General features: G+C 40.1%; 1 protein-coding gene across 2 annotated transcripts in view; it reads right to left on the bottom strand.

Annotated features, from left to right (window-relative positions):
- LOC122800065 (calcium/calmodulin-dependent protein kinase type II subunit alpha) overlaps nucleotides 1-17,733 on the bottom strand; it is a 1,141,826-nt gene that overhangs the window by 17,752 nt on the left and 1,106,341 nt on the right. The window contains exon 14 of one of the 2 annotated variants that reach the window (XM_044069562.1): nucleotides 1,128-1,337. In XM_044069562.1, coding sequence (XP_043925497.1) covers nucleotides 1,128-1,337 — 210 coding nt within the window. Of the gene's footprint in view, nucleotides 1-1,108; nucleotides 1,338-17,733 lie in introns of both variants that reach the window. The other variant, XM_044069563.1, reaches the window with a different exon arrangement.

Genomic DNA, 17,733 nt, shown 5'->3' with positions numbered 1-17,733 from the left:
GCCCAGGTTACTAATCTAATGGGGAGGCGAAAGCCATCACTCTGTGGCTAGGCTTATAAATGCCCATGGGCAAATAGCCTAGTACTTACCTATGAACCTATGTCATTAGAATATGGAAAAAAATCAGATTTCTGAGCAGTAATATCCAAATTTAAGACGTACAGACTACCAGTCTCTTGATCAACCAAGGAACTGTTGTAAAAACAAAAGTCAGCCATAACAAGATTAACAAGAAAAAAAATCTTCCCCTACAAGGAATTCCAAGTTGGAAATATCAGAGAAAGACACACAGAGTGGTTGCTGACTCTTAACTTCTGTTGGACTAAACAGTGTTACTGAATGGTAGCTCAAAATCTTTATATTAAAAGTATGATCTCATGTTACAAATCAGCTGAAATTCTGATTGCAGTTTAAAGGTAATTATATCAAATTCCTAACCTCATGCATAATAATAACGATTAATGGACACTAGATAATGTAAAAATGATTGTTTCTCCCTCTATTATGCAACATATTGTTCTATAAATTTAAAACATGCTGTGTACCAGGTTTTTAAATATTTAAATATTATTGATGTTAATTTATTCAAGTAGATTTTTTTTAATAAGCAGAATCTTTCATAACACCTGCAACAGACCCTAAATTAAATTAACCAACAGTGTTGTTAAATCTGTTTTATTAATGTATGTTATATCATAATGTGCCTGCTTTGGATTATATACTGTATTTGTTGCCACTGACCTAATTGGTAGATGAAGATAGTCCTCAGATTAATTCATTTTACCCAGGTATCAAATAAATAAAAAATAACTATTCAGCAAATCTCTGCTTATAGTTCTACATTTCCCCTTGTTGCCAGACTATCATACAGAGCAAAGGGGAACTTATGTAGAAACAGAAATATGTCTTGATTTCATGATAGTTTTTATAATGGTTAATATTCTCTGCATCAAGTCTTTAAAAATATATCTCTTTTGTTGGGAAAATCTAGTGACTGTTGAATTTCCTTAAAAAGTGCCTTTTTGTTGGGAAAACCTAATGGCTGTTGGATTTCTGTATACTGTGTATTCCTGCAATCATGTTAAACAGTCATTTGAAAGCCACATACTTAGCGATAGCAGACGGACCTCCAGACCTGTGGAAGTGAACAATTTGCCATTTGCCATCCCTACGATGCCAGATACGTGTCTCTTCTGACTGAATAGTGCGAGGAATTCCGGAGTTGTCCATATACTGAGTGATTCGTATGTATGCAATACATGCAGCTTCTTCTCCAATCAGGTGGATGTGAGGGTTCAGAATTGTAGTATGCAAGGGTTTATTGTTCTTTGACAACACTAGGAATAAATTACAGAAACAGACAGTTAGGGCTAAGGCTTATAATTTCAGTTTCCATCTACAGTAAGCACAAGCAGAAAAATCTGCACAAATACCAAACTCACATAAATAAACACTTTGTTGTGTGAAGTACAGTTATAAGACACACATTACGCAATGCTGTTTTGCAGGATATAATATGATATTGTAAAGTGACACAGAGATTTACAAGTGCATGCTTCTACACAAGAAAACACATGGATACTTGTGTTAATGTGCTATAATTGATGCTTGGTGCTGCTAGCATTTGTACACATTTTTTGTTCACACAATATGCAATTAGTTGAAAGACTTCTGATGTACAATTGCCTTTTTTATCTGCCTATATATGTGGATTTTCAGTGGCAGTATAAGCGCAGACACATAGACAACAAAGGCTTCACCGACTTAGACAAACATTGTTATAAATAGTATGAATCCCTTTAGCAAAAGTGGCACACTTGTTACAAATGACTCACAGACCAGCACAACAGACACCAGAATGATTTACTGAAATGGCTGTGAAAGATAAGTGTGATCTGGCCTTAATGTATACATTTGTAAAAGTGTGATATCACATGACCTTCAGCAATGAGTGCACATCAAAAGTACCATGACAGGGTACTATTTATACACAACCTGTTATTCACACCACAAATAGAATTTTTATCCAACAAAAGCACTAAAAATTAAATACTGACAGGTGTGAATAAATCCAAGTGTGAATAAATCAGCCATTTTACAAACACTAACACAACACAGATGCTTCCACAAAGTCTTCATTGCTTCCAGCAAGCTTATTCTATCATTGTTTTGCACAAAACAGTAGTAGCAACTCTTATACCTGCAATGTCAGAAAAAGAAACAGAAAGAGCATTACTTTCAAAATGTGATGATTGTCACATACCCACAATGTGTTTCTAGAGAGTAGTCAAAGTCAACTGTTAATTTAGATCAGTTCACTGTTTAATCTCCACTCTAGCTTACTGTAGTGGCATGGAACAGCTGAAATAGATTACATAATTATGTACTCACCATAATGTAAGATTCTTTTCATTACTGTCTCTCCAATATGATTATTGGGTATTTGGCCAATTGTTGGATCTGATGTGGCCTTCTGCCAGTACTCCTTGCCTCAAGCTCCTTCAAAACACATTCCTCCCATAATTCCCCTGTGCATTAACTAACCTCTGATTGAATTTGCTGGCTAGTAAGGACAGGACATACTGTCATGCTTATAATTAAGAAAGGGCAGAAGAGCTTCAGTCTAGTCTGTTAGATCCTTAGAAAGACATGACAATTTGGAAGGAGGAAAGAGGGAAGAATGTCATTTCAGATGGACTAGTATGAAAAGGATCCAGTATTATGGTAAGTGCATAACTATCATATCCTGGCTCAGCAAGTCTGTCCAGTCTGACTGCTGGGACCAAATCCCAGGTCACCCGACTTCACAATTGTCACCATAACAGGATACCTTTGAGAACTGTACCTCCAAAGGAAGCTCTAGATCCAGAAATGATATCCAGTTTATAATGTTTGGCAAAGGTATGCAACATAGACCATGTTGCTGCAGCACAACTTTCATCTACATTACAGTTTTAGAAGAAGGCAGTGGAAATTGTGACAAAGCTTATGGAATGAGCTTGTGGTTTAGATGGTAATGATTTATTTCTGGAAGATTATGTAAAGGAAATACAATTTGAGAGGCATCTAGACAGCATTATTTTGGAAATATCCTATCCCAACCCATTTGTGGCAAATGGTATGAATAAATAAGCATCTTTCCTGATTGTTTTGCTTTTGTTCCAAGTAAAACATGAGTTGCCTATGGATATCCATGGTGTGCGGCATCTACTGTCCCTTAGCAGTATAATTAGGTAAATGGATTGGTTGATTTAGCTTATTCATTAATGCAACTTTTGGAATGAAGGATGGATTGTTTCTCAGAGAGACTGTGATTGTGAAAAACTTAGCATGGGGGAGCTGAAAATAAGGCCTGCAATTCTGAAAATTTAGGTCTGCAGATGAGACTGGCTCAAAGTGTGTGTGTGTGTGTGTGTGTGTGTGTGTGTGTGTGTGTGTGTGTGTGTGTGTGTGTGTGTGTGTGTGTGTGTGTGTGTGTGTGTGTGTGTGTGTGTGTGTGTGTGTGTGTGTGTGTGTGTGTGTGTGTGTGTGTGTGTGTAGGGTATTTAGAGTTTACAGTACAAAGAATGAGTTCCCTAGGGGTATGATATTTTATTGGAGGATATAGAAGGAAAATTCTTTTCAAAAAGGACTTGCAGAATGTGTCTGTGATGCAAATGAATGATTGTGAAAGCCACTGTGAAATTTAGAAATGGACATCAGATGTATCATTTCTACCATAATTGTAGAGTAACTTCAGCCAGCTCCAAATAAATTCATAAAGAATTGTAAAACCACTTGACTAAAAGTAGGAAAGGGTTATACACCTTGTTTAGTAGTCCATTTGTTCTTGTAAAATTTACTAGCGGATTGCTTTAGTGAAGGTGACAGGATGTAAAGTATGCTCTTGGAAAAAAGAAGGATAGTTATCCATAAAGGGAAGTTGAGAAACTGTGTGATTAACTTGAAGTTCTGTAGGTCCAGGTGAGGCTGACTGGATGGGTGAGAAAGAAGATCCATATGGGAATCTAGAAACCATGATTGCTTTGCTAGATGAGGCCTGAGCAAGGTAAACCAGATTTGTCTGGGCTATACTACTCAGAGACAGCTCCACGTGGTCCTGCAGAGTGGTCCTAGCTACAGAGAACTGAGAAAAGTGACTACTTTCCAGATTTAAGTATTTTTTTCTGTTTTTTTACTTGGAATACCTTCTCTTGCTTATTTTAAACAAGCTTATACTGTTTTTTAACTGTTTGCTGCATTTTATAGTATCTGCACTTAAAAGTTTACCTGGTCGAAAATTAATTAAAAATCTGTGTTTGTTTGTTTAATTTAACTATTGAGGCTGCCCACTAAAGTGTGCTAGTCTGTGTAACTGATTTATTGCTGCCTTCTGTATTTCTGAGTGTTTTCTATCTAAAAACAAAAAAATAATCCTTGTTTTCCCACCTCTCCTCGACTAGTTTAGACCAGTTTACAGGCTTTGCTGTATTCTGGGCTGTGGTGTAGTTCCTGTGTTGTCCATTACCTTACTTGGATAAGAGGGAAGTTACTTTGCTCACCAGTGGGAGTTGGGAGCCTTGAGCAGCCTATCTGTCCTTGAAGGAAGTGACCTCAGCACAAGAGCTGTAGTAATTGGTTGTTTTGGACCATTTCTAGCTCTTTTCAAGTTCCCTGTTTAAAATCCACCTCAGAGCGTTTTTTTCTGGCTATACTACTCAGAGACAGCTACATGTGGTCCTGCAGTGTGGTCCTAGCTACAGAGAACTGAAAAAAGTGACTACTTTCCAGATTTAAGTATTTTTTTCTGTTTTTTACTTGGAATACCTTCTCTTGCTTATTTTAAACAATCTTATACTGTTTTTTAACTGTTTGCTGCATTTTATAGTATCTGTGCTTAAAAGTTTACCTGGTCAAAAATTAATCGATAATCTGTGCTTGTTTGTTTAATTTAACTATTGAGGCTGCCCACTAAAGTCTTCTAGCCTGTGTAACTGATTTATTGCTGCCTTCTGTATTTCTGAGTGTTTTCTATCTAAAAACAAAAGAATAATCCTTGTTTTCCCGCCTCTCCTCAACTAGTTTTGACCAGTTTACAGGCTTTGCTGTATTCTGGGCTGTGGTGTAGTTCCTGTGTTGTCCATTACCTTACTTGGATAAGAAGGAAGTTTTTTGCTCACCAGTGGGAGTGGGGAGCCTTGAGCAGCCTATCTGTCCCTGAAGGAAGTGACCTCAGCACAAGAGCTGTAGTAATTGGTTGTTTTGGACCATTTCTAGCTCTTTTCAAGTTCCCTGTTTAAAATCTGCCTCAGAGCATTTTTTTCTGGCTATACTACTCAGAGACAGCTCCACGTGGTCCTGCAGAGTGGTCCTAGCTACAGAGAACTGAGAAAAGCAACTACTTTCCAGATTTAAGTATTTTTTTCTGTTTTTTACTTGGAATACCTTCTCTTGCTTATTTTAAACAAGCTTATACTGTTTTTTTTAACTGTTTGCTGCATTTTATAGTATCTGCACTTAAAAGTTTACCTGGTCGAAAATTAATCGAAAATCTGTGTTTGTTTAATTTAACTATTGAGGCTGCCCACTAAAGTGTGCTAGCCTGTGTAACTGATTTATTGCTGCCTTCTGTATTTCTGAGTGTTTTCTATCTAAAAACAAAAAAACCCCAAAAAAATAATCCTTGTTTTCCCGCCTCTCATCGACTAGTTTAGATTAGTTTACAGTCTTTGCTGTATTCTGGGCTGTGGTGTAGTTTCTGTGTTGTCCATTACCTTACTTGGATAAGAAGGAAGTTTCTTTGCTCACCAGTGGGAGTGGGGAGCCTTGAGCAGCCTATCTGTCTCTGAAGGAAGTGACCTCAGCACAAGAGCTGTAGTAATTGGTTGTTTTGGACCATTTCTAGCTCTTTTCAAGTTCCCTGTTTAAAATCCGCATTAGCGCAGCTTTGCGCGATTGTGGGCATAGCACAGCGCCGGTTAAACAGGGTTAAACTTTTCCTGGCTCCGCCAAGTCTGCTCTTCAAATTTTCCCTTAGAAAGCTCTACTCTTAGAATAACCAGTCTACTCGTTATATTATAAGTATAGCACTTGTTCTCTAAGCTACTCTTCTAAGCAAGCACTCTCAAACTCAAGTAGCACTACATCCACCTACCACCCCAACCACTTCCCTTAAAGGCACAGCACTCTCTTATAATATTCTAGCATGTCGAGTGGTAGATTGCTAGCATCTTCTCCTGCTCAGCTGATTAATCTGGGAATCTTGAGACAATGCTATAATTGTCTCATGTACACAGACAACCCTCTCCTCCTCCCAACAAACACAAATACATGTGAGAGATGCAACTATATAGCCAAACTGGAGGCTGAACTCTCTTAACTCAGGACTGGCAAGACCAGACAGGAGGAGAAGGTAACCACACACACAACAAACCCAGTCACACATAGACCTACCCCAACTGCAAATCAAGCACATAATAACACAAAAACATACTTGGAGGCTCTATTAAAAACTTACCAAAACAACAGAGGCTCCCAAAGCAGACACCCAAAAATCCACCACCTCAAAACATAACACATGCAACACATACTTCAATAAATCGGTGTGTCAATAAATCACAGCCCTTAAGGCCAAACACTATGCCTGATACACTAGTGATAGGTGACTCTATAGTCAGACACACTGATGTCCCACTTACCAGGCTGAGCAAGGTGAGGGTAATGGTAAGCTGCCTATCGGGGGCTAGGATCCACCATATAACACACGCACTCAGGTCACTCAAACGCATGTACAAATATGACTCCGTCATTGTCCATGCTGGCATGAATGACCTGAGACGTACCTCCTTGGACTACATGAAAAGAGACATTGAGGAGCTCTCTGATTATGTAGCCCAGGCTGGTATGACCCTGACCCTGAGCAGCATCCTGCCCTCACCAAGAATGATGCCACAATACAAAGACAAGATGATCAGCTTTAATAATTGGCTCAATTACTGGTGTCATTCTAGGGGGATCCAATGTCTGTCTGCTTGGGATGACATGCTGGACAAGCCATGCTGCTTCGCAAGGGACGGCTTGCACCTGTCACCACTGGGCTTCCGGATATTGGCTAAGGCTCTTGCCACCTCCATAGTGCCTTTTTTAGGCAAGGATCAAAAGACGAACCCACCTCCTTAGAAAACAAAAATGGAAAAAATTAAGGGTAATGCTGCTCAATGCCAGAAGTCTAAATCTCAAGATGCAGGCTCTCGAAGCACTCCTCAGTATGGAGAACATCGATGTCTGCGCTGTAACTGAGACCTGGTTCAAGGCTCCTGAGAGCACCCCAGCGCTACCAGGCTTTACCTCATATCATGCTTTTCGGGCCCAAAACCCAGGCTGAACCACAAAGTGTCCATATTCATCAAGGATACCCACACCTCTAGGTTAGTGGCAACTCATGAAACATCGGAGACCATCCATGTGCAGCTAACCATAGGCAAAACTGCTATACAACTGGTTGCATGTTACAGACCACCCTCCCAATCTCAAGAACCCCACTCAGCCTTCCTGAAGACATTGGAAGATATGAATGTCTCACCAAATACCATCATATTGGGAGACTTCAACTACCCTAACTTAGACTGGGTGCACTATTCTATCCCTAACACCCTAGCCCAAAGGTTCCTGGAATTCATAAACTCAAATGTAATGGAACAGCTAGTCACCTCTCCCACAAGGGGGATAATATACTAGACCTGATCATCACAAACATGGGGACAAAATGCTCCACACCGGAAGTATTGCCCTCACTGGTGAGATCTGACCACAAACTAATCACCCTGGATATACATTTACCACCTCCACCCCCAGCACAAAAGACTACAGTGAGAAACTTCTCAAAAGCCGACTTTACACTTCTCAAGACTGAGATGGTATCATTTAAGCCCTCAGGGCCAATGGAAACCACATCCCACAATGCTGAATCCTACACAAATGCTTTCTACAGACATCTCCAAGAATGCATGGATCGTGCAATCCCAAATAAAACCAAGACCCTCTCCACCAAAGGAAAGCGTCCTGTCTGGTGGATCCCAGCCATAAACAAATTGTATAACAAAAGGAAGCTACTGCAAGACAGAGCAAAATCCCATAAAGGGAAGGCATCTCTGATCAGCACTAGTAGAAAGCTACGTTCTCTCATAAAAATATCCAAGGCCAACTTTGAGAGAAAAATCGCCAAGGACACTAAAGATAACCACAAGGCATTCTTCAGTTATGTTAGAAACCTGGGCGGAAACACTCAGATATGCTCAGAGTTAGTACACAATGACAAAACATTTACCGAACCCACAGATATTGCCAACATTCTGGCAGACAGGTTCAGTGCAAACTTCTCCCCTCCCTCACCTCCAAAAGAAGAAATACTCATCCCAGCTGAATGTAACCTCCCGGTCATCTCTGATGTCCAGGTGAGAACCGCACTCAACAAAGCAAAAAACACAGCATCTATGGGACCTGATGGTATCCCCGGCTGCGTGATACGTGGACTCCAAGAGGAGCTAAACCCGCATATAAAAATGTTATTTAACCTTAGCCTAACTACAGGATATGTACCTGAACACTGGCGTACAGCAACAGTGGTACCACTCTACAAGGGAGGCTCCACTACAGACCCTGGGAACTACCACCCCATAAGCTTGACCAGCCTTGTTTGCAAAGCTATGGAAAGAATTATTATGGAACTCATAAACAACGACATTGGGGACCTACAGGCACTTGATCCCACCCAGTTCAGCTTTGTAAAAGGCAGATCCTGCCTTTTGAACCTGGTTGACTTTTTCAAAACAGCCACTAGAGCCATTGATGAGGGCAAGGCAGTCCATACAGCCTACCTGGACTTGGCTAAAGCCTTCGACACAATACCCCACTCGGGGATCACAGAAAAGCTAAACAGCTTAAAAGTAAATCCATATGTCACAAGATGGGTTGCAAACTGGCTAAAGAACAGAACCCATAAAGTCAAGATTGCAGGAGCCATGTCAGACTCAAAGCCAGTCACAAGTGGTGTCCCACAGGGCTCTGTCCTGGGACCCCTCTTGTTTGGCATTTACTTCTCAGATGTGAAAGCAAACATGGCAGGGTTGTGGCTGACAAAGTTCGCAGATTACTGCAAACTAGGTGCCATAGTCGATACACCAGCTGACACATACATCCTACAGAAAGGCCTCACCGAAACGGACAACTGGTATCAGAATCACGGCCTTAAACTGAATGCCAAGAAATGTATAGTCATCCCCTTTGGGAAAAACAAAATACCCACAAATTATCACACAGACAGTAACCCACTGAGTACCAAAAAAGTAATCACAGACCTGGGGACCCAAGTTGATAGTGACCTCTCATTTGACACCCACATTGCCAAAGTGGTAAGAAAGACTTTCTACCTTGCCCACCTTATCATGAAGGGGTTCACATCCAGATCAAAGGAGATCATCGTGCCCCTGTACCCTTCCCTTATCAGGCCCATGATTGAGTACAATGCCCCATTTGGTATGTACCTCACCCGGCACTTACAACAGCTGGAGAGACCCCAGAAGTACCTCACCAAGAGGATCAAGGGTTTCCAACATATGTCATATGCTGCCAGGCTAAAGAAACTCCAGCTCTATTCAGTAGCATACCGCCTGCTCAGAGGTGATCTGTGCCTGACATACAAGGCCATGTCCAACCAGGAATTGATGGACATGCTCCACCTGAAAAAATCAAAATCCATAAGAACCACGAGAGCCAAAGATTTAAACCTCAGTACAAACATAAATAGAACATGCTGGAGGGACAGATTCATAACTCAGAGGCTTCCCATACTCTGGAACAAAATCCCAGTCCATGTTACGCAGAGCCCCTCACTGACTCTGTTCAAGAGAAATCTTGACGAGTGGATGGGAGATCGTAGGTTTATCCCGGGGGTCACCCCTGTATCGCTACTTAACAGAGGCACAGTAAACTCATTTTAATAAGTAAAGGGGTCTTCAATGTGTCACTACTAGACAAAGGCACAGTATTCTAAATTTATTCTATACACCTTAGTACCAATACATGGGGTGGCGAAAGCCACATCTCTAGGGCTAGGCTTGCAAATGCCTCAGGGCAGATAGCCTAGTACTAAACTATGAAACTATGAAACAATCAGGACTACTGTGGCTTTGCATGTAGAATTCTGTTGATAAGTAGAATAGGGGAAGGCATATAGAAGTCCAGGGCTCACTAACAAACTATATCATTGTATGATGATCGTCTCTCTGGGGTGATCAAGGCAAAGCAGCTGCTGTATTTGGTGGTGGATAGACACATAAAAACGTCACAGAAGCTGGAGATTTGTTGAACTATTTAAGATTTCAGAGACCACTTGTGAGACATTAGACTTGCTCACCCTTTCCATCTGGCAGTTGGCTTTCCCTGGAATGTGCATTGCAGCTGGGTAGTGATACAAAGTGATTACTGTATTGCCCATTGTCACACTCTTAAGGCCTTTCTGACTGCTTGTTGATATACTATAAGACATACATGTATGTTTGAATGATGATCATTCATGAAGGAAGTAAGGAAGTTCTGAAATTCCTGCAAAGCACGATAAATCACCATCATCTCCACTATTGATGTGTAGCTTGACCTCTTTCTGTGTCTATGTCCTTTTACCATTCTGCCCTTGAAAAGCCCTCCTTCCCACTGAAGAGGTGCCCATGGAAACTGATTTTGATAAATGAGGAAGAGTGAATGGTCTTGCTGTAGATACTGTTGTGGAAGTTTACTATTTGAGATGAAGTTTGCACAGTTGGGCTATGTGTATGGGCATAGAACTGTGATCCAAAAATTCAGACCACTGAATATTAAGTAGCCTTTGCAAAATTTTCATGTAAACATGTGCATGAGTAATCATGACTATGGTGGATGCCATCAGTTCTAGAACTCTGAGAAATGGTGTAGCTGGTGGGATGTTTTGGGGTGACAGTGATTGAATCACAGCTCTTAGGAATTTTGCATAGTGGTATGTTGCTCTGACTGTGGTGCACATGGTCCTGGGTTCAAGCCTTGGCAGTGAAATGCATAGTGGTAACACAGCATTTCAGGGGCACAGGAAAATAATTTTCTTGGGTGGTGAAAGCCAGGGTACCTTTTTGGCTAGGCTTATATAGGCCCTAGGACCAATAGCCTAGTACCTACCTATGAACCTAATACTGTCAGGAGAAAGACAGATCATGCAGTATGTTGGGTCTAGATGACACCTAATGAAGGTAATGGCTTGAGCTGGCTGAAGGTGTGACTTTTCATACCTTACAGAAAAACCCAGAATAGGCAGAGCCATAACAAGCAATCTCTGGCTGTAACTAAAGATGCTCTGGTTGTAGCATTGAGGAGCCAATAGACTAAGTATGTAAAGACTCAGATTCCGTTTAGTCTCAGGTAGGCTGTGACTACTGCTATGCACTTGGTGAGCACCCACAAGGCCATGGTGAGACTGAAGGACAGGGTTCTGAACTGAAAGTGACTAGATACCAGCCAGAAGCACAGAAACCACCTGGATGCTTTGGCAGTCTTGATGTGGAGGTAGAACATCCAATAATTTACTTTCAGGCAGGGCAAAATTGCTTAAACCATGGCCATTCTGAACATGGTCTTCCCGATGTATAAATTTAGGTAATTAAAATCCAGGATTGGCCTGAGGTTCTTGTTTTTCTTTGGAAATAAAAATAATCTGGAATAGATTCTAGACCCTATTTAGCCTGATAAACTTTTCTCTTTACTGTTTTGAACTGAATGGGTGGAATGCCTGGGACCAGCACAGAATGAGAAGGGAGTTCAAAAAAGTGAATGGTATAGCCTCTGGACACTATCCCTGTCACTCCTTTATATTATGTGATGGTCATCCATGCACCTGAGTGGAGAGGTAAATGGGCCCTGAGTGCACTAAGATATCATCAATTAGTTAAGCATTTCAGGGACTTTAAGACTGCTTACCAATGAAAGGGTCACCAAATCCCTGTCTTTGTGGGCTTCCACAATCACTTGATTGGCATCCATTGAAGAGGCTGCATCTACTCTTGCCACGCTGTCCAAGGAGTAGTAAAAGACATGTTAGGGTATTCTAAACCAAATATACTTGGACCATTATGATTCCATTGAGGAATCTCACATCTGACACTGAAGGGCAGAACCATCAAATGGGAATTGGTGAATGATGTCTTAAAATTGCCCACAAAATTGCAAAGGCAATGCTAGGCATGATGTTTTATCATGAAGCCTGTCCCCACCACCCTAGCTGTACCATCAGGGACATCATGTAACAGCCACATGAAGAGTTTTGTAACATTTAGCACAGTACCCACTGTAGTCTCAACTTGTTTCCTTGATTCAGCACTGGATGCCTTCTGCAAAGGGTGCAAACCTGCTCCACTACTTCTCTTTCAGAGCAGTTTGTGTGTGTTGCATATTTCAATGTCTTCAGGGCAAAGGTACCCGCTACACTTCCCTGTTCAGTCCAATGCTCTAGATTCCTAGTTAGGCAGATGACAGCAGTTGCATCATCTTACAACTTTCATTTTGTGACTGTGCCTACAATCCCAGAATCCATCAGATGTGCCAAAGAACAGTGCAACCTGTCTTTGAAGGGGAGGAATCTTAGGGTTTTGGAATATAGCCTCCATAGAATTTATCTCTGCCATGCCACCCTGGCAGGAAAATCTATACAATGACCAGCATGACAGACCACTCAGGATGTAGAGGATGCAGACTGGTAAGTCTAAAAGAGCATCTCTTCATCATGAGGGCAGGTTCAGTTGCACAAGAGCCCCTCTGTCTCATCAATTCAAGGATCTCAACAAAGGTGGTATCTTCTGGAGGGGATTATGGGAAAACTCCTTGCTCATTCAAGTCAGTGTGTGATGTTAAAGACTCAGTAGGGGAGTCCATGTGCCTTTTTTTGCACATCCATTTCCTGTTGATATCTAGCAGTGGATGGACCTAATCCCCAGAGGACTTTGATTGAACCTGCATCTGTTTCAGGAAGCTTTCTATCTTGTTCTTTCCTTGGGAAATCTGATGAATGGGCTGCTTCAGCAGAGATAGAAATGTGGATGCCAGGGGATGGAGTCATCATTGGTGGAAGGAGTCGGCATGTGCCCTCGGAGAAGTGGTAATCATCCTCCTCATAGTCTCAAATAATGACCTCAAATCCTCTGGTATTGGAGATCTTCAACTAGGAGACATTCTATCCCTGCTGAAGCAGACATAAGTAGCACTCGTTAGTAATGGAGATCAGTGAAGATGCTTTGAAAGCCAAGGACCCCAACACTGGGAATGTCCCCGAATATGTTGATGCTGAGGATGGTGCCAAAGACTTGGAGATGAGCAGTTGCTCTAAATTCCATTATGCCAAAGGTTTTGGAATGGAATTAATTGAATGGGAAGGTGTTGACACCAAGGTAAGAGTACCGGGAAGTGCTGAATAGGCAGGATCCAGTTGATGTCTTGGCTATAAAACCACCAGTGCCACCATGTAGACTAGGGAAGAAGCAAGTAAGAGTGAGGCTTGAAAATGTGTGGGGATGGGATGACACCTATCTTGATCTGTGCCTTCAGTAAAGTCCCCATTATTTTGTCCCAGTCACTTAATAGTGCTCCTAAAGGACCTGGTAGATCTGAGTGATGAGGTAGAAGGTGGTCTGAAGGTAAGGAGAAAGGGCAATTTCTCTCCTCAAGGGTTTAGTAGGTGACTTACCCTAGATGACAATGGCTTCAGAATTTCTGCATCAACACCAGTACTAAAGAAGACTGCACTTGTTCCTGCCTTGGAATTTTCAGGGTAGATGGAAAGCCTCCCTCAGTAAGTTTTCTTTTTCTTGACTCATCGGGGGAATTTGTGGCTGCACTTGCAAAACTTCCTTAAGCTGTTATCCATATTTTAAGGGCTCAACAAGAAAAGTATAAATACTGCCACACAACAAGAAATACAGAATTTACTGGCAATACTGACTAAATCAACAGTGTGGCAGACTCAAATAGAAGAACTGAAAGCTGCACAAGTAGAAAATATAAAAAGTCACTGGCTACACTCAGTAAATGAGCAGCAATGTAGCTTCAAATAAAATTACTGAAAGCTACAATTAACCAGAAAATATAGTAGCAGTGCCAATAGAAAAGTATAAGACTATCTCTTTGTTGCTTTTTTTTTTTTTAATAGAAGCAAGGAGAGGATGCTAGGCCTACTGCCCAGATGCCACAATGGAGCTGAAGAATGTAGGAAATTATACAGAAAAATAGGAAAAATTGGTGAAAATACTAAGATATATATATATATATATATATATATATATATATATATATATATATATATATAGATAGATATATATACATACATATACATATATGCGTATCCATATATATATATATATATATATATATATATATATATATATATATATATATATCTAGAGACACAGAGAGAGTGTGAGAGATAGATAAACACACAGCTAGTTTATGGATATAAGATCATAGTGACAATGACTAAATAGTGAAAAAAAGTATAATGATCAGTTAGCATCTGGTGCAGAAATCCATCCATTCACAATGGTGACAAAGGAGATCTGAGGTTAGTTATTGCACAGGGAATTATGGGAGGAACATTTTTCTTAAGGGGTTTGAGGCAAGGAGCATTGACAAAAAGCCAGATTTGGATCCGAACATCAGCTTCACAGAAAGAGCTGACCAATTTAATGCCCATTGTCACTTTTCAGTGTAGCACCTCACCACCTGAGCTCTTAAGTGAAGAACAAAAAAAGAAAAAATTAGCTTCCTACAGCAGGAAAAAAAACATTGGTGCATTGGGGCATTTGAACCAATCAGCTTCCTACTTCCTAAACTAAACCACACCCTTCTCAGCTTTTCAGGGATGAACAAATAAATACAGCAGAAAGACAACTTGTACATTTATACATTGGCACATTTGTACCAATTGGCTTCTTCCTACAGCTCCACGCCCCCTCCATGAGCAAAAAAAAAAAAAAACACTATGTTACACAAGCTGATTGGTAGGCTTGTACCAATGGGCTTCCGTATAGCAAATATACACACCCCCCCCCAACTTATCAAGCAAAGAGCCATTAAAAAGGGTAATAACAAAAGGAAGTTGACTTCTGCACTTCTTGATCACACTCACTAATACTTTGCGTCCAGGTCCATTAACCCCTTTGCCCCACACTTGATACACTACTGAGGCTTAGTACCCAGCAGTAGGTTTGGACAGACCAGATGAAATAGGATCTGTGTATATTCTCTCACATCTTTTGTTTTAATTTATGTACCCATCACTGTAGTCCTTTATCTTCCATTGCCCAATTCCACACCACAGTCTCCACAGCATGGTACGTAAGAGACTGGTGCATCTTAAAAAGATATTATCCTGATGGATGGGGAGACTTTGTCTCCTCTCGTCTATCCTAAATTCCACTCCATAATGCTAATTCAGTTTCTGTGTAAATGGTACCATATGCATCTTCTTATTTGTGGGTCATTTCTATGTCTCTTTTCCCATTTTTTGTCAGCCTGAGCTGGAAAACACAGACTCTGTTTGGGGCCATTGCCAGCTAAGAAGTCCCCTTCCTCTATAATGGCTGAGCTAATTTGTAAGAATATAATTTCCTCTCTCCATCCAGCAGCTTTCTCCACTGACTCAACCCAGACTTGGTACTGGAAATCATATCTCTTAAGTCTGGTCTTCTCCCTTCTGTGCCACGAACTAAATGCCTACATTATAAAAAGCCTTGTTTGTATCATTTATTTTTTTACAGGAGTCAGAGAAAAGGAGCAAAGCAAATGAGGACAACTGTCACTACTACCTCCTAATGTTTATGGGAATGGAATTGCATGATCTTCAGAACAGCATCAATCAGCTGTGCTAATGGTCTGTAAGGTAAATGAGTCCATGCCTTTCCTAACTGAACGTTTCCTCCAATGAGTTTTCTTCAGGCTTTGTGATTCTGTCAGTTTTGATGGGACACAAACAACTTGAGCTGGCTGAAGGTATTCAGTGAACTTCATCAGTATGAATATGGAAAATGAAAAGCAGAAAGTCAATCATCTGTGCAAACAACCAACATAAACCTGCTTTAGTTTTGCAAGTCTGGGGTTACTTGACTGATGTGTGCTGACTGATTATACAGTAAAGGGCTAATCTGCAAAATGTCACATTATCTGCTTGCACTCATAACATTTGATTCTGTAAAATATAACATTTTCAAAGATATGCTTCACCTTGCATATACATCTTCAACATGTGTGTATTATGCATGGAAAACTAATGAGCCACTCATTTAATTAACAATAAAAGGAAATATTCCTGATCATTCCAAACAATTTTTTGCAAGCTAGAATGCTCCCTTTGATGTATGAGAGACATTTGTTCTATGAAGTATTTCACAGATGTGACTACTCCAGAAAATATTTCATGAAAAGATTTCTAAAACAAATGCTGTATGATTTATCAAATAAAGCTATAAAGGATGTTAATACTCCTTATGGTATTCACCTCATAGTCATTTGGATGTGTTTTTGTTACATTTATAGGGCATCATATCTGGTCATTCATATTCTTAGCACTCAACCCAAGATATGCATAGGAAACTAACACTATAACCATTAAAGTACCCTAGTGTTGATACTTGATTTATAAAATAAACGACAGTTTCACCAAATATAGAATTAGTCATTTTTATAGTACCTGGCATTCAATGAGAATTCTAAAGGTCAAAGCTGCAGAAAAAAACACAGCCTTTTCCTTACTATTATATTATAACCACACTGTTTTCACAATTGCAACTTTCTACCTATAAAATATATCATGCTACATAATCACAGCAGTTAAAACAATTTAATTTGGTTATTCATCACTTCAGAAAGTGCAACTGACTCAGATGCTTAATAGTAAACAACTCACAACAAGTGGGTCAGTTGTACAACAAGACAGCATTAAAAACTGAAAAACATGAATACAATGACTACAGCAAAGTCCTGTAAATGCCAAATAAAAAAAAATAAATATTATCTACTGCTTCTTGAATATACATTGTATTTCTTTTCAGAAGTCCTATATTTTCAGTGAAAACACACTTAGACAATGACTTCATTTTAGTGCCATGTCATTAAGAACAAACATATCTGCACATTATCAGCACAAGCTCTGTTACCTGAGAGACAGAAAAAAAACAAACATTCTCATTATGGTGGCATGTTGCAATACTTATGGTACCATCTACACATGGGAATTATACAGGGGTTACTCCTGTCTGGCCTATATAATTGAGACATTCACTATCACGCTCAAACCTGACAACCTGGAAATTAATCCTTGCATCTCTCCAACTAGTGGCAGATAGTAAGGATTTTTATTTATTGATTTATTTACTTAACGTTGTTAACCAGGTAAGTGAACTAGTTCAAAGAAAGTTTTCAGACATGAACCAGGTCAAGGGGAACTAACAACACTTCTAAACAAAATTTACACACTGAGTACCTTCTGAGTTACCATACAAACCAAGATTTGCAATCAGTCAGGTTAACTTATAACCAGCAGTTATAGTTCAGTGCCTACTATTCCTGTACTTTTTACATGAATGAGATTTATGCAAATTACACCAGGGTTATCCAATCAGGGCTGTAAACATTGGCTCTAGGTGACTTGGTCACATTGACTGATGTTGATGTGACACCCTGACATCA

This window comes from Protopterus annectens, chromosome 4.part0, assembly GCF_019279795.1.
Source record: "Protopterus annectens isolate FY-2018-M chromosome 4.part0, PAN1.0, whole genome shotgun sequence".
In the NCBI taxonomy this organism is placed as follows: domain Eukaryota; kingdom Metazoa; phylum Chordata; order Ceratodontiformes; family Protopteridae; genus Protopterus; species Protopterus annectens.
Note: the sequence above shows the minus strand (reverse complement) of the source record. Positions and strands in the feature narration are given on the sequence as shown.